General features: G+C 51.5%; 1 protein-coding gene across 1 annotated transcript in view; it reads left to right on the forward strand.

Annotated features, from left to right (window-relative positions):
- LOC121720892 (vacuolar protein sorting-associated protein 13B-like) overlaps nt 1-17500 on the forward strand; it is a 304282-nt gene that overhangs the window by 215556 nt on the left and 71226 nt on the right. Inside the window, exon 30 of the mRNA XM_042107363.1 lies at nt 12981-13184. Within this exon, the coding sequence (XP_041963297.1) occupies nt 12981-13184 (204 nt within the window). The remainder of the gene's footprint in view (nt 1-12980; nt 13185-17500) is intronic.

Here is a 17500-nt window from a genome sequence, read left to right on the forward strand (position 1 = left end):
CACCACTCACAAGAGAAGCCTGATATTCATTAGTCACTCAGAAACAGTGTTGTACTCCACAAAGGAGAGAAGCTCGTTTAGCTTTTCATTGGTCATTATTCAATCAGGCAGTAAACATCAACAAAAGCTTATTGGCTTATTGCGTATTCTGAATAAATAGGCATTTTATAGGCGTGAGCTCATTTTTCCCCTGCGGCATGCCATTTTGACTGCCCCGAGGGTCTCAGCAGGGCCTACCCCAGCCGACGCCACGCAGGCCGTGAGTCAACACGCCCGGCCCGGCCGTCACACACTCATCGTACACATCATGCATCACGCTACTCAACGCACACATCGCAGGCCCGTCAAACACACTCATTACACACACACACATCGCGCTCTTCACATACATCACAAACTCATCACACACACTCATGGCGTGCCCATCACACACTTCTCTCAGTCATCGGCTACATTAGTCATTACACACACACACCATGCTCCTCACACTCATCACGCACAATACTCTCATCGCATATAAATCACACACCACACACACGCACACACCCATACTTTATCCATCCCCTTCCTGTGTAGTTATTGTCCATCTTTCCCTGAGGCTCTTCCTACTTCCCTAGAATGCAGCTCACCCACACAAGCTGTGTGTGTGTGTGTGTGTGTGTGTGTGTGTGTGGCGAGTGGGTGGATGGGCGGATGGACACAGGATGTTGTAGAGCATGTCCTGCCTGCAGGAGTGTGAGGGTGGGAGGCAGCTCTGAGCAGCGCTGTTTGAAGTGCGCCCCGCCTGTAATGCCTTTCACGTGGGCTGTTAACTGACTGGGGAGGCAGTTGTGTTCAACAGAAGCACCAGCTCACCACGTAAACACTCTCTCTCACACACACACACACACACACACACACACACACACACACACACACACACACACACACACACGCTCACTCAGTAATCATGGCCTCTCACCCTAGGCGGCCACTACCCTGTTTGTTTTAATCTCTCTGTCTTTTTTTTTTTTTCTGGCTTCTGGATGAAACTTCAGGCTTTCCTGTCCCACAGGGGTTCCTCTCATTTGTCTCTCTTTTATTCTCTCTCATTCTCCCACTCTCTCTCACACACACACACACACACACACACACACACACACACTGGTTTGCTCTTGTTCCCTCTCTCACGCCTGCTCTCCGTCTGTCTGCCTCCCTCTCTCTCTCTCTCTCCCATCCATCTCTCCCCCCTCCTCTCTCTCTCTCTATCCCTCTCTCTCCCTCTCTCTCTTTCTCCTTCGCTTGGCTAATAGAATCAAGGCGCTGCTCGACAGCAACTTTGAGATGTTTTATTTTCAGCTCCTCTGTGTGCTTTTGATATTCAAGCCTTTGGCCTCTCTTCCCTTTTTTCCCATCCCTCCCTCCCTCCTCCCTCTCTCTCTCTCTCTCTCTCTCTCTCTCTCTCTCTCTCTCTCTCCCTGCATCTCCCCTTCCTCTGCTGTCAGTGGTGGGCAGCGGGTGGTGGGCTGGTGGAGGCCGGTGTGGCTTGACGGCCGTGTTTGCTCTGCGCTGCGGTTTCAGTGAGCCAGTGAGCGCGAGTGCCCAGCGGGGAGCTTCCTCCGGCCCCCACTCCTCCGCCACAGGACGCCCGCGGCCACGCCAGCAGCAGCCAGAGTAGCCGGGGAGGCCTGGACGCTGCCCTAATGGGTTCATTATGGGGGTTAGGATTGGCCACTGGGACTGATCAGCGATGCTCACCCCTTAGACACGCACACACGCACACACACACACACACACATGCACGCACGCACGCACACACACACACATACATGTATATACACACACACACACGCACACACACACACGCTTACATTCTCTCTCTCTTTCCCTGTTTCTGCTTTCTTTTAGCCTCTCCCACTTGTGTGCCTGTGCTCTCTGATTGTGGTCTCTCTGGCTCCTTCTGGTGCTGCTCTTTTGATCAATCTCTTGACTGCATGCGTGCATGTTTCTCTTCTCTTTTCCTAACTTGCTCACGGTCAGGGTCTCTGATCTGTCTGCCTCTCTCTCTCTCTCTCTTTCTCTTTCTCACTTGCTTTAGCCTTTCCCTCCATCTTTCCCCTCCCTCCCTCCATCCAGAGGGATGTTGTGTGTCTGACACTGGAGGTGGTTAAAGTGGGGTGTGTGAGTGTGTTTGTGTGTGTGTGTGTGTGTGTGTGTCTGCGTGTGTCCAGTCATAATGCGTGTGGGAGGAAGGTAGCCCCTGAGTAGCCCCTTAGCGTCACTACACCCACAGAGTCCACTAGAGCCAGAGCTCCTTGGGCCTCTCCTTGTGTCAGTGCGTGGGAGGGGAGGTAGCCCCTGAGAATCACTTCACCCACAACCACCACCTCCTTGGGCACCCCCCCCCCCCCCCCCCCAGTCCTCCTCCTCTCTGTGTGGCTGAGCTGTCTCTTTCATCTCTGCAGCACTTCACTCCCTTGTTTCCTCTACTGTCTGTCCAACCCCCCCCCCCCCCCCCCCCCCCCCCCCCCTTCAACACACACACACACACACAGCACACACACACACACACAGCACCACTGTCGAAGGCCACATGTCAACCATGTGGGGCTGCAGATGAGAAGTTTCCATTTTTCGACGAGAGGCCGCTGGAGAAATCCCTCCATTTCGAAAAAAAAAAAAAAAAGTCACTTTGTGAAAATTCTCCGAGAAGTCTCAAAACCGTTCGAGATGCCCCACCAAATAACAAACACTCCACCCGAGCGCCTTCCACAGAGGGAGAATTAGATGGTGTAGGAAGCATCTGTGGCACAGATCATTTTAATTACGCGACTCCATTTTCCTTGCTGACATAGATTTATTTGGACATTATCTCATGAGAAAGTGGTTATAGCCCTGTTGTCGTGGACAGCAAAACTGTCCCATATTTTGGAGCCAGCAGGGAGAGGGGGGAGAAAATAAAAAGGGAAGGAAACTTTCCCTGCGTTTTGAACATAAGTTCTTAATTCCATTATGCGGCCACTTCCAGAACCGATTCGTTGTATTATGTTTGATTTAGTCCTTTGTTTATGGGACGGAAATTTGACTCAGTTTGAAATGTTGTTTAAGGTCAGGGAACACAGTGGAGGAAAAGCCCTACTGTTTCAGCGATCTGATTACATGTTTGCGCAGTTTGACTGCTCAACCTGTAGTCTTAGTTAGCCCAATCAAATGTGGCCATCATTCCACTCAGCGTTGTTTAGGAAAAAGCCACCATTTATATCCCAACCAGGATAAATCCCTGACATGTAATCTCGCTTCTTTAAACATTTGTCAGAATTAAATAATTGACATAAAACGCACCCCTAATCAGTCGCTGTGAATCCCTGCCAAGGATTTCACTCTGCTTCGGCAGAAACATTACTTCCCAGGACATCTTTAAAGTACAAGTGTGTGTGTGTGTGTGTGTGTGTGGGTGTGTGTGTGTGTGTGTGTGTGTGTGTGTGTGTGTGTGTGTTTGTGTGTGTGTGTGTGTGTGTGTGTGTGTGTGTGTTTATGTGTGTGTGTGTGTGTGTGTGTGTGTCTGTGTGTGTATGCACATGCGCTCGCTTACAAGATGCTAACGTGAAGCAGATTGTATAAGTGCAGGTCAATATTGAAGCACTTAATCAATTATAAAGGGGTTAGGAAGACGAAGATGGGGAAAAAAGAAAACAGTAGTGCCTCTTCAATGTCAGAGCCATAAATTGGTACTAATTTTACAACGCCATAAAACTCACTCCTTCTCCCCTGTGCGCGCATACACAGACACACACACACACACACACACACACACACACACACACACACACACACACACACACACACACACACACACACACACACACACACACACACACACACTCAGAGCTCATTTGCTAGCAGAGTAAATCAGGAGCATTGGCTGTTGACCTGTTGGTATTATCACCCTGATTAGAGGAATGATGGGAGAGTTGAAGTAAGAGTTGTGTCAGCCTGTGGGCTGAAGCTCATGAGAAGCTCATGCAGTCAGAGCAATGGCCCTGGTGCGCTGATGACTGGCCCAGATCAGCCTGCTTCCCACTGCTTTTTAAGGACCCTGTTTGGATAAGCTGGATCCGACCCAGCCATTTAGATGCACATGTGACGCGCAGCTGCAAAAGAACCCTTTGTTTTCCTCTCTCTCCCTCTCTCCCTCTCTCCCTGTTCTGATATGGCACGTCACTCCCCGTGAAGCCGGAGTCCGATATGGCGTAGTATCTTGCCCTCCCGCGTGCTCTGGACGCCCGGTGTGCCGAAGGGGCGCCCCGCGGCGCCAAGTGCCAGTCAAGCCAGGATCAGGCCGGTGCGTTTGGCAGGGCACCCTCAGCTTCACAGCGCCGTGCCCCAGTCGTGAGAGAGGAGAGGATTATTTTCCTTTAATTACAGTTTAAGTGGCGTTGAGGTATGTGCCCGCCTCACTCTGGCTTGATGGAAATGACTGTATCACAGAGCGGGCCAGACATCTTCCCCTCCCCTTCTCGCCATGGTTCCTATTACCGCCAGTTATGAATAATCTATTCCATGCATGTGTTTAGAGATTAATTAAAGATAAGCCCTCCTCAATTAGGATGGCGCTGGGATTACATCAGACCCAAAGCGCAGCTCAGGGTGTGTGTGTGTGTGTGTGGGGGGGGGGGGGGGGTTCTGGTTTAAATCGGGCCAAGGAGGAGGAAGTCAAGACGCCTTGCCTTCACACTTCCCCGTCAACCAAGGTCGCTGAAATCCTTCCCGGACCCGCTTAGAGAAATAGAATCAGATCAGATCCCTCTCTCTCTCTCTTTCTATTTGTGTCTGTGTCTCTCTCCCTCTTTCGTTCTATAATGAAAGATGGGAGGAGTGACACCCTTTTGTTTTTGTTTTTTTAAAGGGAGAAAATCCTGCGGTGGACTATGTAAGAGGAAACATTTTGTTGAAATTTGTCGCCAAGGGAACCTCATCAGGAGTGGATGCATAAACACTGACAGAGTAAATAGTACTTTACCCTGGAAACGGTATAACCAGAGCAAGGCACAGCTCGGCCTTGGACTCGATTTTCCTGGGGCCACGTATAAATGTATATAGTTACAAGTAAATGTAAATGAAACAGCACTTGTGGAAATCTAATGGTTCAAATAGCACTGTCTCCGTCGTCTCCCCACTCTCGCTGCAATGGCGGCATCCATGGCCTGTGCAGAAATCCAGCTCAGTTTCCCAGCTCAGTTTCTCAGTCCCCCCCCCCCTCCCCCCCCATGCCAGCATCGTTCTTTGGGCTTGCTCTGCAGATTACACCGGAGAGGCCTTGGCTCGGGCGCTACCTGGCCCCATCTGGACAGGGCGCCATGTGCGATCCAGACCTCAGGCGGAGCCGTGCGGGTCGAGCAGCGGCGGAGCAGGAGCGAGCCGGCCCGACGGGGGGATAATGCAGATAGCATGTGGCTGCCTTCACGCCGTGCCTCGCCGCAGTATGTAAACCAAGCGGCGCTCCACTGTAAACAGGCCCTGAGTGCTCGCCCGGCCATTAGGGGAGAGAGCGTCTCACCGAGGCTATCTGCCCCCCGACGCTCCTTATCAGTCCAGGCGGCGTGTTTGGGTTGGCCACCGGGGTTGACCGCGAAGACGCCACCAGCGGTGGCACCGCTGACCCCTGAGGCCTCCCGGTTCAGCGAGTGAGCGAGAGTCACCGCGTTCGGACGTAGTTGGGTTACGTCACAGTGTTGTTGCAACAAAAGAACAGCTTGTGATCTTTCTGACGAAGTGATGATTGTAAATTCGCCATAATAGAGCAGGGGGGTGGGGGGGGGGGGCTCTTCTTTGCCACACACAGTGTTGTGGCAGCGTTGCCGATCACACACACACACACACACACACACACACACACACTGGCGTCCTCGGCACGGCGCAGCGCGGCGCGGCAGCAACCCCCGGCACGCCGTGTTTATAAGCTCCGCACTCTGACATGTAAACTGCCTGAGAGATAAATGGCTTTGGCAATTAAGATGTTGAAATCAAAGTGCAAACAGCGACTTCTCAGTATACACTAGGCCTTTGTAAACAAAAGCCTCTATTTTACCCCTCCGATATCTCCTCCAGACTTCCCACTCACTGTGTTATAGTTATCAAGCGTTGAATGAGGCCAGATCCCCCACCGCCACCCCTGTCTGTAAGCTGTTGGCTATATTTGATCCCCTCTTTGCATATAAAAAGGTAATTCTTGCCCCCAAGATATTTTGTTAATATGACAGGATGATGCAGGGGTTTGTGGGTGTTTTTCAACTCTTTATCATGTTTATGGATAGCAGCCCTGCAGATGCGGGCTCCGTGACGCAAGCTGGCAGAGAGGAGACGGCATGATGGATGAGGAGGTGCGAACATTTTCTCTTGTCGGTCAGTGTGGGCGGCCCAGAGCCCAGTTTGAAGACTAAGCTGACCGTACGATGCTGCCGTTTTTCACACCACGCCAGTTCTCCACAAAGGATCACTCTGAGGCCACAGGAAGACGTATACTGTAGGTGGCTCTGTGTCTGCTATGACCTTTACACCGCATACACAGAACTATGACCTTTACACCGCATACACAGAACTATGACCTTTACACCGCATACACAGAACTATGACCTTTACACCGCATACACAGAACTATGACCTTTACACCGCATACACAGAACTATGACCTTTACACCGCATACACAGAACTATGACAATCATTAAGTTGTTTGGTTTCCCTCCGTTTCAGCTTCAGCCTGTGCAGTGCTGCTTTTAAATGCTCATGTAGCTGATGGCATCTGAAACTGCTATGTGTGGCTGGCGTTCTATTGTTCTCTTCTGCTCCAAACTGCTGCAGAGTTCATGATACGTAGTGAATCAGATTGTCCTCTCTCACGCTCCTGTTGTAGTCATCTAAACAGTAGCTCTTGGTGGAGTATCTTCCCATAATCCTCCTTCCAGGAAGCAGAAGAGCTGATAGGGCTGAGCCCCACACTCATCTCTTGGCTTCACCCAGCAGGCAGTTTGTAGCAGCCCGTTTCCAAACTCTCAGAGAAGGCCGCCGCTAAATCTCTGTGGCATTACCTGTCAGAGGCACCACAAAATGGCCGCCCTGGGCCTGAAATCTGCTGACGCGCGCCCTCCGCGTCGCATCACGGCTTTCCCGTCACGTCCGAATGGCTTCTCACCGCCCTAATTCACAGCCCTAATTACTATAATTTCGGATGCAAATTAAATGCAATTGGAGTTGACTTGAGCAATAAATCTTGGCCGGGTAGTTACCCAGAAGTCGCAGAGCGCAGGCAATTTGGAGTGGACCACCGTCAGTCTGGGTTCTTAACTTACTAGGTAATTGCAAGTTTCATGAATCATAATGTGTGTGTGAATTCCCCACAGACAGAGGCTGGTTTGGAAAGGGGGGGGGGGAGCGTGAGTGAGTGTGTGTTACTCTAAGCGGGGGTGGGGGGGGGGGGGGTGTAGCTTGGTGTTCCAGAGCCAAAGGCAGTTGGGTGGGTGGAAGGGGGGTGTTGGCGACTGGTCTTGCTGAGTGCAGAGGAACCACGCAGTCCAAGATTAAGCTTCTCAGTTTTTTTTTCTTTTCCTTTAATTCATTTCTGTTTATTGCAGCTGTTGCATGCATCGTTTCCTTTAATCATATTTTTATTTAAACCATTTTTATGACATTTTTCATCAAAAGTGCATGTTACATCTGGGTATTTTGATAAAAAAGTGAGGATTTCTGCAAACAGCTTAGCCTCATGCAAGCCTCAACAGAGTGTGTGTGTGTGTGTGTGTGTGTGTGTGTAAAGTGGCCTAGCTGAGGCTTAAAACAAATCCAGAGAAAGCACTATTTGTCTTGTGGCCCTGCAGAGGACGGAGGGCCCGGAGAGGCTCTGAAAAACATGATGTGGCTCTGCACACATGTAATTTACCTTGACTAAAAAACTAATGTCTACCCATGCATGTTCATGAAGGAGCACAGGAAAGGGACACACTCACACACACATACACACACACACACACATACACTCACACACACACATGCAGTACACACACTCACTGGGGGCTATGGTACATGTAAGCAGACAAGTACTGCATGTAATTGTAGGGGAAATGGAGTGGGAAACAGGTCCAGCATGCAGGCTCAGATTGCAGCTTCGGGTAGTGACGAGATCCAGAAGCCAGCGAGCTGGTATTACCCCAGCGTTTCCTGCCCCTGTGGCACACACACACACACACACACACACACACACACACACACACACACACACACACACACACACACACACTCACTCACACGCACACACACACACAGTGCAGTGAGAGGGAGCCCCTGCCGAGCTGAGGGCCACATTATTACACATGCCCCTTCAGGACCCCTGCCAGAGGCCGGCTGAGTTCCCGCAGCCCTGCCCCACATCGGCCCGTGCTTTTCTTTTATTACCTTGAACCGCGCTTAACCTTCACACAACCGCCTGCTGCAGCCAGGCCTTTCATAAGCCTCCCTGCCCTACTCCACTCCTGCCCTACTCCACTCCTGCCCTACTCCACTCCTGCCCTACTCCACTCCTGCCCCACTCTACTCCTGCCCTACTCCACTCCTGCCCTACTCCACTCCTGCCCTACTCCACTCCTGCCCTACTCCACTCCTGCCCTACTCCACTCCTGCCCTACTCCACTCCTGCCCTACTCCACTCCTGCCCTACTCCACTCCTGCCCCGTCCACTCCTGCCCCACTCTACTCCAACCAAGGGTGACCCATAACACTTCTCTTGACCCTTGATGAGATTGTGCAGTTTCCTAGCTACTGGATCATTGGCAAGTGAGCCCAAATTGATTTCTGTGTAAACCCTGATCATGCTCCATGTAGCCTGAATAGAAGTCCTTCTTAGCATCATGTGGACATTTCTCATCCTCTGCTGCAGGGCTTGGCTGAAAGCCACAGGCCAATAATCTGCTGCTTGTTCTCCTTCCCCGAGTTCCCCTCACCTGCAGCATGGTCAGGGCTCCTGACAGATACATAGCCCAGGGCCCACCGCACAGCGGCGCACTAAAAAAAACCCCGACTGTACATAAATCCCCCACACACTAGTAGTAGACCCAGTCCACTTAATCGCTTTCATTAAAAATGGCTTTTTCATAAGTTGTCGGTGGCGTGCAGAAAGGCCTCATTGTGAAGGTGTGTGGGAACGTAAGGCAGGAAGTGTTTGCCTCTATGCGCTGGCATCGCGTAAAACTACTGTGCTGGGCCTCCGGTGTGCCCCACAGCCACAGACCCGACCAGCCCGAACGCCTCCGACCCTCAACATCACATCTGCCCTGGTGGCCTTTCTTTTCCTCTCTCTCTATCTCTATCTCTATCTCTATCTCTCTCTCTCTCTCTCTCTCTCTCTCTCTCTCTCTCTCTCTCTCTCTCTCTCTCTCTCTCAAACACACACACATTCTCTCACCCTCTCATCTACTCACTCACTCACTCATTCTCTCTCATTCTCCAACTCGCCTTTTGGAGTTAAATTTGGCTGAAAATTGTGTCAAGGGAGAAAATGTTCTAAAATAATTGCCCCAGGGCCACTAAACAGAGCTCTCTCCCCTGCACCAGGGTTTGATCCGTCTTTATAAATAGCAGGATTTTGTCGTAAAAATAATGTTTTTTTGCGGTCTTTTCCTGCAATTCTGAAAGGATTGGCGAAGGAACAAGGGGAGCAAGGCAGCTCTCGCTTTCCCTCATCTGTGTGTGCATGTGTCATTTATGACTTGTTATTTTCATTTAGCACATTTTTTCTCTCTCTTTTTATATCTGCTCCAACGTTCCCTATCATTGAGGCGGCGGAACCCAGCAGTGACTGTTCCACCTGCAGTGGACTGTGTGTTTATTCTGACGGCCCCAGCACTAGCGTAGTCTGGTCATGTAGGTTTTGTCAGCGGTTCTTATTTTTTTTCAGCTTTTTTCTTTTTTCAAAGACTCTCGGGACAGCGGAACACCAGGGCACGTGCACCTTCGAGGGCATGTAGCCCCACTAGACTGATAAGGAACAGAAGCTTTTGGCCTTTTTTATTTGTATGTGTGTCTGTTTGTGTGTGCATGTAGAGGCTATGCGTATGCGTATGCGTATGTGTATGTGTGCTGGTGTGTCTGTGTGTTTGTTTAACTGTGTGTGCTTCTACAGTACCTCTGGTCCAGGCCATGTCCAGCCTTGCCTTCTCCCCACCTCTGCAGAGCGGCATTCTCCACGGCTCCGCCCCAGCCGAGTGGTGTGGTCTTTACATGACCGATCAAACATGTCAAAGCCGCCTGTTTTTCTTTTTTTTCCGTTCTTTTTCCCCCTCTGCACTCCCTCGTTTCTTCACTTTCACCCCCGCATGTACAACAAGCAAGTCTGGCTTCAATTATTAGCACACCCCAGAGGGGAATGCTACCCCCCCCCCCCCCCCCCCCCCCCCCCCCCTTCATTTGTCAAATCCCTGGCTCATGTGTTTCTTCAGACGGCCTGAAATATGTCCTCTGATATTAAGTCACGCCACTTCCACTGGCCGCAGCGCGCACAAGATAAATGTTTATCATATTTATTTATGTCATCTGTGATGACCCTGAGCCTCAGAATCTGGCGAATTACACAGGGACTCACTGATGGGTTTCGCCCTTATGAAAAACAGCACACCCCACCCCCCCCCCCTTCTTATGAGGTAACTGTGGTTTGTTTAACGTTAAAAGTCATAGAAGGAACCAAGGGAGCTCTACTGTTACCAGAGGACGAGCACTCACAGCCCAGGTTGACGCGATCCCACCCAAACATTACAAAGCTGCTGCCCCAAAGCCCATCGTTTAGATAGGATGGAGGGAAAGTTATCTTTTCCAAAGCACTGATTGGAGTTGTGTTTTTCGTTTTCTGTTTGTATGTCAACAATTGGGGGTAAATTCAGTTGCACACCTCGGATCTCCCCCTCCCCATTGTTTTGCCGTTCGGAGCTCGTTGTCGTTTAGATGTGGTAATAGCCCGACTTGAGTTGCTAAATGAGGAAAGTGTATAAGAAAATTGCCATTGACATTGGCAAAACAAATAAAACTCATGTTGTCACAACATCTGTTGTCGTTTTAAAGCCCTTATTTATTCTGTTTAAGCCGGCATTCTGAATTCACCAGGACAAATAAACATATCATAAGCGGGGCGAGTGCTGATGTCATGTGCAGATGTAAGATTTGATTCGCAAATTCAGTGGGATCTTGTCTCTCGCTGCAGCGCAGTGCATGACATCATTGTTTTTCGAAGGCTGCGCTCTCCTGCTCGCTCGCAAGCTCATGTGCGAATTCCCCGAGCTGATGCACTGTGGGACATAATGCTTTCTCAACTGCGTGTGTTTTCTGAGAAAGACAGAGTGTTTGTGTGAGTGTGTGTGTGTGAGTGTGTGTGTGTGTGTTTGTGTGAGTGTGTGTGTGTGTGTGTTTGGGTGAGTGTGGGTGTGTGTGTGCGCACTGGTCTTGACTGAGCGTTTTCAGGCTACGCTACTGTCCCGTTGATTTAAGCAGTGTTTACAGCCAAACTCAAGGTGGCGTAACGGCAAGCCTGAGGTACCAACTGAAGGCGGTGGAGTTTATCCTGTCCCCTGCTGTGCCCCCAGGACTCCCCCCCCCCTGACCTTCCTCTGAGGCCTGGGCCTGACTCAGAGCTGCTGCAGTAGCCCCCCCTCCCCTCCCTTTGGCCTTCTGTGGTCAGCCTCTGTGGGCCTCGGGCTGCACCGATCCTGGGTGAGCTGGCCGTTCTCTGAACCCGGCAGCACCCCATGAATGCGCCTTTCTCACAGGCCTTCTTCCTCCCTCTCTCTCTTCCTCCCTCTCTCTCTTTCTCCCTCTCTCTCTTTCTCTTTCTCCATCTCTCTCTTCCTCCCTCTCTCTCTTCCTCCCTCTCTCTTTCTTTTCTCTCTCTCCCTAGATGTGTCTCTGTCTGTTTGCAGCAGCGTGCCGGGCAGTTAGGGCTCTGTGTCAGAAGCACGGCCGCTGTGACTCAGACGCTATTGGTAGTGACAGCTGAACTGCCCATCGGGCCTCTAGAAGGAGGTGTGTAGGCTCTACTGCTGCCACAGCATTCTCTGTGTGTGTGTGTGTGTGTGTGTGTGTGTGTGTGTGTGTGTGTGTTGTGTGTGTGTGTGTGTGTGTGTGAGTGTGTGTGAGAGAGAGAGAGAGAGAGAGAGAGAGAAAGAAAGAGAGAAAGAGAGGGAGAGTGCTACGGTCAGCAGCAATCCAATGATCTATTAGCCCATTTTCCTGGAAATCCCAATTTCCTTGTCTAATCTTTACTGTCTCTTTAGCGGCCCCCAGATCCCCTAATGGTGCCCTCACTGAAATCAAGAACAAACTGACCCCTCAGGCGGATTCTGATTACAATAGGTAGAGATAGTACCCACCCTGTGTTCTTTCCCAAAGCCAAACAGTGGGAGAGCACAGCTCAGAAGAGACTTGTGTGTGTGTATATGTGCGCGCGTGTGTTTGTTTGTCCGTGTGAGGAGATTTTGACAGCATAATTTCACTAATACAATTGCCCTCGCGATCTGTGGCAGCCGTGTTTTGGTTAAGATGGAAGCAAACACTGTGGCTCAGGAGGGAGTTGTCTCTGCAGAACAGCTTGTGCTGAGAGGCATTGGCCCTCGCTCGCTCCATAAAGACTCATTGTTCCTCCCCAGCTCCCTCAAGTGCTTTTGGGCTCCTTGGATAAAGCATTGTTGGACGCGCGCGGACCAGGGCTGCTATTAGTGTGGGTTTCAAAAGGCAGTATCACACCCCCTGGACACCCCACATAGCCCCAGTCCACCCCCACACTTCCACCTTTCTTCCTATCCTTATCCATTCACCCAGCCGCCTCTCTCTCTCTCTCTCTCTCTCTCTCTCTCTCTCTCTCTCTCTCTCTTGCATGTGTCTCTCTTTTTCTCTCTCTCCCACAGTTTCTGTATTAATCCCAGTGACCTTCCCACTGACCTTCTCTGACCTTCTCTTCTCTCCCCATCAGGAGAGCTATGAACCTGGGCATCCTGCGAGACCCGGGCTCTGAGGTGGAGGACCGGCAGTACCAGGTGGACCTGCAGTCCATCAACATCGGCACGGCACGCTGGGAGCAGCTCCGGCCCGAGAAGGACGCGGGGAAAGGAGGCTCGCCCGCCGAGGGGGAGAGGAACTCCCAGAATCCCGCGCTGGAGTGGAACATGGCCAGCAGGTAATGGGGCTAGTTGGGGTGAGTGTGAAGTTGGATGGTGGAGGAGAGGAGATGCTGGTTGAACTCTGACCCTCATATGACCCTCATATGACCCTGTTCTGGTCCACATCTGGCTGTAATCTGAGCCTAATCTGGTAGGGATCCAGTTGGGTCCAGTTGGGTCCCCAATCAGACCTCATGATGTCTTGCGGACGTGTTCCTGGTCCTCCTGGTCAGCACTGATGGTGTGGATGATGATTGTATGAAAGATGGACATGTTCGTCCATGGCAGGGCGCGCTGAGCTAAGCTGAACTTCCGCCAGCTCCGAGCCTCATGAACCCCGTGATCTGTGTCGCCATTAAAGTCTCCGAGACGAGACCTCAGGGAGTCCTGCTCCAGTCCTCTCGGCCGCAGTCATGAGGTCATTCCGGCAGGAAGCGCTCTCAGCAACCAAACACGAGCGCACACGAGAGAGAGAGAGAGGGCAGAGTGGGAGCTGGACAGAGCTGGCCTAACAACAGCAGAACCACGCAGTGCTTTTAAACGGCTAAGTGTTATAAAATCCCTCAGTGAAATCTATCTGACCCCAAACATCACTTGTCCATCAACGGCTTGCCGATACAAAGCACACACACACATACTTCACCCGATTTTTTACGCCATCTCATCCAAATGGACTTCAAGCTCGTTCCCACGAGCCGGAGAGCTCGCGCCCAACGGGCCCCCGGTTCCGTCCCGCTCACGAGGTGGACCTCTCCAGCGCGCCGGGCCCGGCGCTCCGCTCCTCCGCCGAGTATCGTAATTACCCGGGCTGTCATTTTTTTATGACGCCGGGAGCTTAAACAAGCACAAAAGTTTAACGGCCTGTTTGGCTCGCCGACGCTTTCCACTCTGTGTTTTGACAAGGAGCGGGCCCAAAAATCACACAGTCCCCGGCCAGGATTCCAGATTCGTTCCCCATCAACTAAAAATATAACCCCCACCCCCCCCACACACACACACACACACACACACACACACACACCACCCCCTCACCCCTCCCCTTCCTGATTGAGATGAGGAGAGGATGGGGGGTGGGGGGTGGGGTCACAGAGGTTTCTGGAGCGGTGTTTTAGTCGAGGCCCAAAGCTTTATCGCAGCACTGAAGAGTGGGGTGTGGGGGGGGGGGGGGGGTTAACAGGCTGAGAACCTGCCAGAGTTGTTCATTGTGAGGGGGACGCGGGTTGGGGAAAGAGTGGGAGAGGGAGGAGGTCAGAGCAGTGGTCATGTTGGAGTCTCCCGCAGCACCTTCTGCATGTTGGGATGCAGGGGCCGCCTGCCAGGTTTCGTCGGTCACTAGCTAGCTTGGGAACCCGTCGGACCCCAAGGAATCGGCGTTATTGAAATGAAAACGATTCTCATGACTCCCCTTTACCCCCCCTTCTCCTCCTCTCCTCTTCTCCCACCGTCCTCCTTGCTGTCCAGTAGCTTTGGCCCCCGTGTCGACGCTTTCCTGTTTTCGGGCCTGACCGCTGCCATGGCAGTGAGGGGCAGTCATAAAGCAAGGCTCTCCCTGTGGCCAGCACACCAGAAACTCAGCTCTGAGATCCATCACCTCCACTCACATTGCAACGTGCCATTAGTGTGTGTGTGTGTGTGTGTGTATGAAAGAGAGGGGGATGTGTATAGGCATGTGTGTGTGTGTTCCTGCTTGTGTGTGTATGTTTATATGGGAGTGTGATAATGGGTATGCGTGTGTGTGTCTATGTGTCCATATTTGAGTATGATTATAAATGTGTGAGTGTGATGGTAAGTAAGTATTTCTGTGTGTGTATGTAAAAGCCTCTGCGTGTGTGTGTGCGAGAGAGAGCCTGTGTGTGTTTGTGTGCGAGAGAGAGCCTGTGTGTGTGTGTGTGTGTGTGTGTGTGTGTGTGTGTGTGTGTGTGTGTGTGTGTGTGTGTGTGTGCGCTCTGACTCCTGTGGTCCCTGCTCACCCGCCACATTAGCAAATATTGCTGCGCGGTGTTGAAACGGCCGTGTCAAAACACAGCAGCCCAGACGGGAGCAAACAGCCCTGCCTGGCCTCCATGACGCTATGCATGCTAATATGCAGACCCTTCAGCACACAGTTACTGTGTGTGTGTGTGTGTGTGTGTGTGTGTGTGTGTGTGTGTGTGTGTGTGTGTGTGTGTGTGTGTGTTGGGTGGGTTAATGAAAGGTACAGTTTGTGATTTGTAATTCTTGTCACTTTTTGTCAGATTCAGTGAATTGCTCCTCAGTTTTCTCCTGCCGTCTCATTACTCCCCGGTCAGGAGTGCTCTCTCCCTCACTTCTTCACTTTTTCTATCTTGCCCACACTCCTCAATCCCTCGTTCGCTCTCTCGCTCTCTCGCTCTCACCTGACGGATATCACAGGCCAATGCTGGAGGCTCTGCTGGAAAACAAAGGCTTGAGTCCTGTGCCACGTAGCTGTGGGTTACCGTGTGATTTAAAGGGTTCCAGCCTGTGAGACGAGTTGACTTCATGCCTCACACAACACACCTCTGCGTGTGTGTGTGTGTGTGTGTGTGTGTGTGTGTGTGTGTGTGTGTGTGTGTGTGTGTGTGTGTGTGTGTGTGTGTGTGTGTAGGTCTCTACTGTGCTCCTTCACACCCTGAGGACTGAGCATAACACGGTGTGACATGCCACTTCCCCAAGTTCACACTTCTCACCTCCACCCCTTACTGTGTGCCTCCTGCTCCAAACATTGAGCTCAACTCCTACACACACACACACACACACACACACACACACACACGCTGAAGCACTCAGCTCAACTCACCTCTCATCTCTCATACACATAAACCCTGACGCCGTGTTTCCACAGCTTTGGTGGGGAAAGCGCTGTAGTCCCACTCACATACAGTTAGAACTGTACAGTTGACTGTAAAGAAAAAGGCTAGAACACACACATGCATATACACTCACATATAAACACACTTTCTCTTGCTCTATCTCTCTTTCCTCTCTCTCTCTCTCTCACACACACACACACACACACACACACACACACACACACACACACACACACACACACACACACACACACACACACACACACAGTCCCGGGAGGAAACCCCTCGGCTGTGGCCTGGCTGTGGCTGCTGATAGGGACTGTCTGCATGCCACTCTAACACCCAGGTGGAGTGAGTGAGTGGGCTGTGAGAGGCCATTCACCCCCTAAAAGACTTACGGACTACAGACGCTAACCACAGACACAAGCTGTTACTTCACCAAGAGAAACTGTGGGGTCTAATTTACTAGTTGATATGGCCTGTCCTGCCACACATAAACACACACACACAAGCTGGGGGGTCTCCTCACACCAGTGCCACACACACACACACACACACACACACACACACACACTTCTTCCCCAGGCGGCATTGTTGTCTGAGGCAAGTGAGCAGAGCACAGGCCGGTGTGGAGCGGGGCACCAGGCACCTGTTTCTGGCTGCAGTAGCCCAGCACAGCACAGGAAAGATCAGCTCAACAGCCGCCTCCAAACTGCACAAACGATCTGACCTCCCAGCCCACAGGCCTTGCCATTTCCCCCTTTACCCCCCAGAAGCCCCCCCCCACCCCACCCCCCACTCCTCCCAACCCCCCCCCCCCCCCCCCCCCCCCCCCCCACTCCTTCCCTTCCTGGAAAGAGAAGCCGTACACCAACAGTACTCTCAGAGGGCACATTTGGGCACGACATGATATTCTGTGATCCAGGCGTTTCTTAAACACCACTCGCCGGGCCACCTAGAAGCTGGGATTTTTTTCTCCCCCCTAATCCTCTGCTGGGCTATAAATATTGGAAGCTCTGTCGTTTGATTGTTTTAATAGCAACAGATGTGGCAATTAACACCACCTTATAAAGCCGACTTGTATATTTGTTTTACAGCTAACAAATGTTCCCGCAAATATGACCTGATTGTGGGAATGAACATTAAGGAAATGAAGGGGAGGTTATGTTTTGGACTCGGCGCTCAGGCCCAGTGTGTACGCCATCAGGGTGTGTTCTCAATCCAGAGGCGTCTCGGCCGGATCTTTGGGTTATTCTAGCTGGGTACAGGGGATAAGTGTGCATGTGTGTGTGTGTGTGTGTTTGTGTGGCCACTTATGGAAGCACTTCACAGTTTGTCCTGAATGTGAAAGCGGAGCTTTGTGTAGTTGAAATTGGAGTGGTGTTGTGTGGCTTGTGTGTGTGTGAGTGCTCTCCTCTTTGTGTGATGGCCTTTGTGTGGCGAGCTGGACTAGGACTCCTGCCCATTGATTTTTCCAGTTGCTGTTTGTAATCATGCTGAAATATTAGGCAAACATTGTGATT

The sequence above is a fragment of the Alosa sapidissima genome, chromosome 10 (assembly GCF_018492685.1).
Source record: "Alosa sapidissima isolate fAloSap1 chromosome 10, fAloSap1.pri, whole genome shotgun sequence".
NCBI lineage: Eukaryota > Metazoa > Chordata > Actinopteri > Clupeiformes > Clupeidae > Alosa > Alosa sapidissima.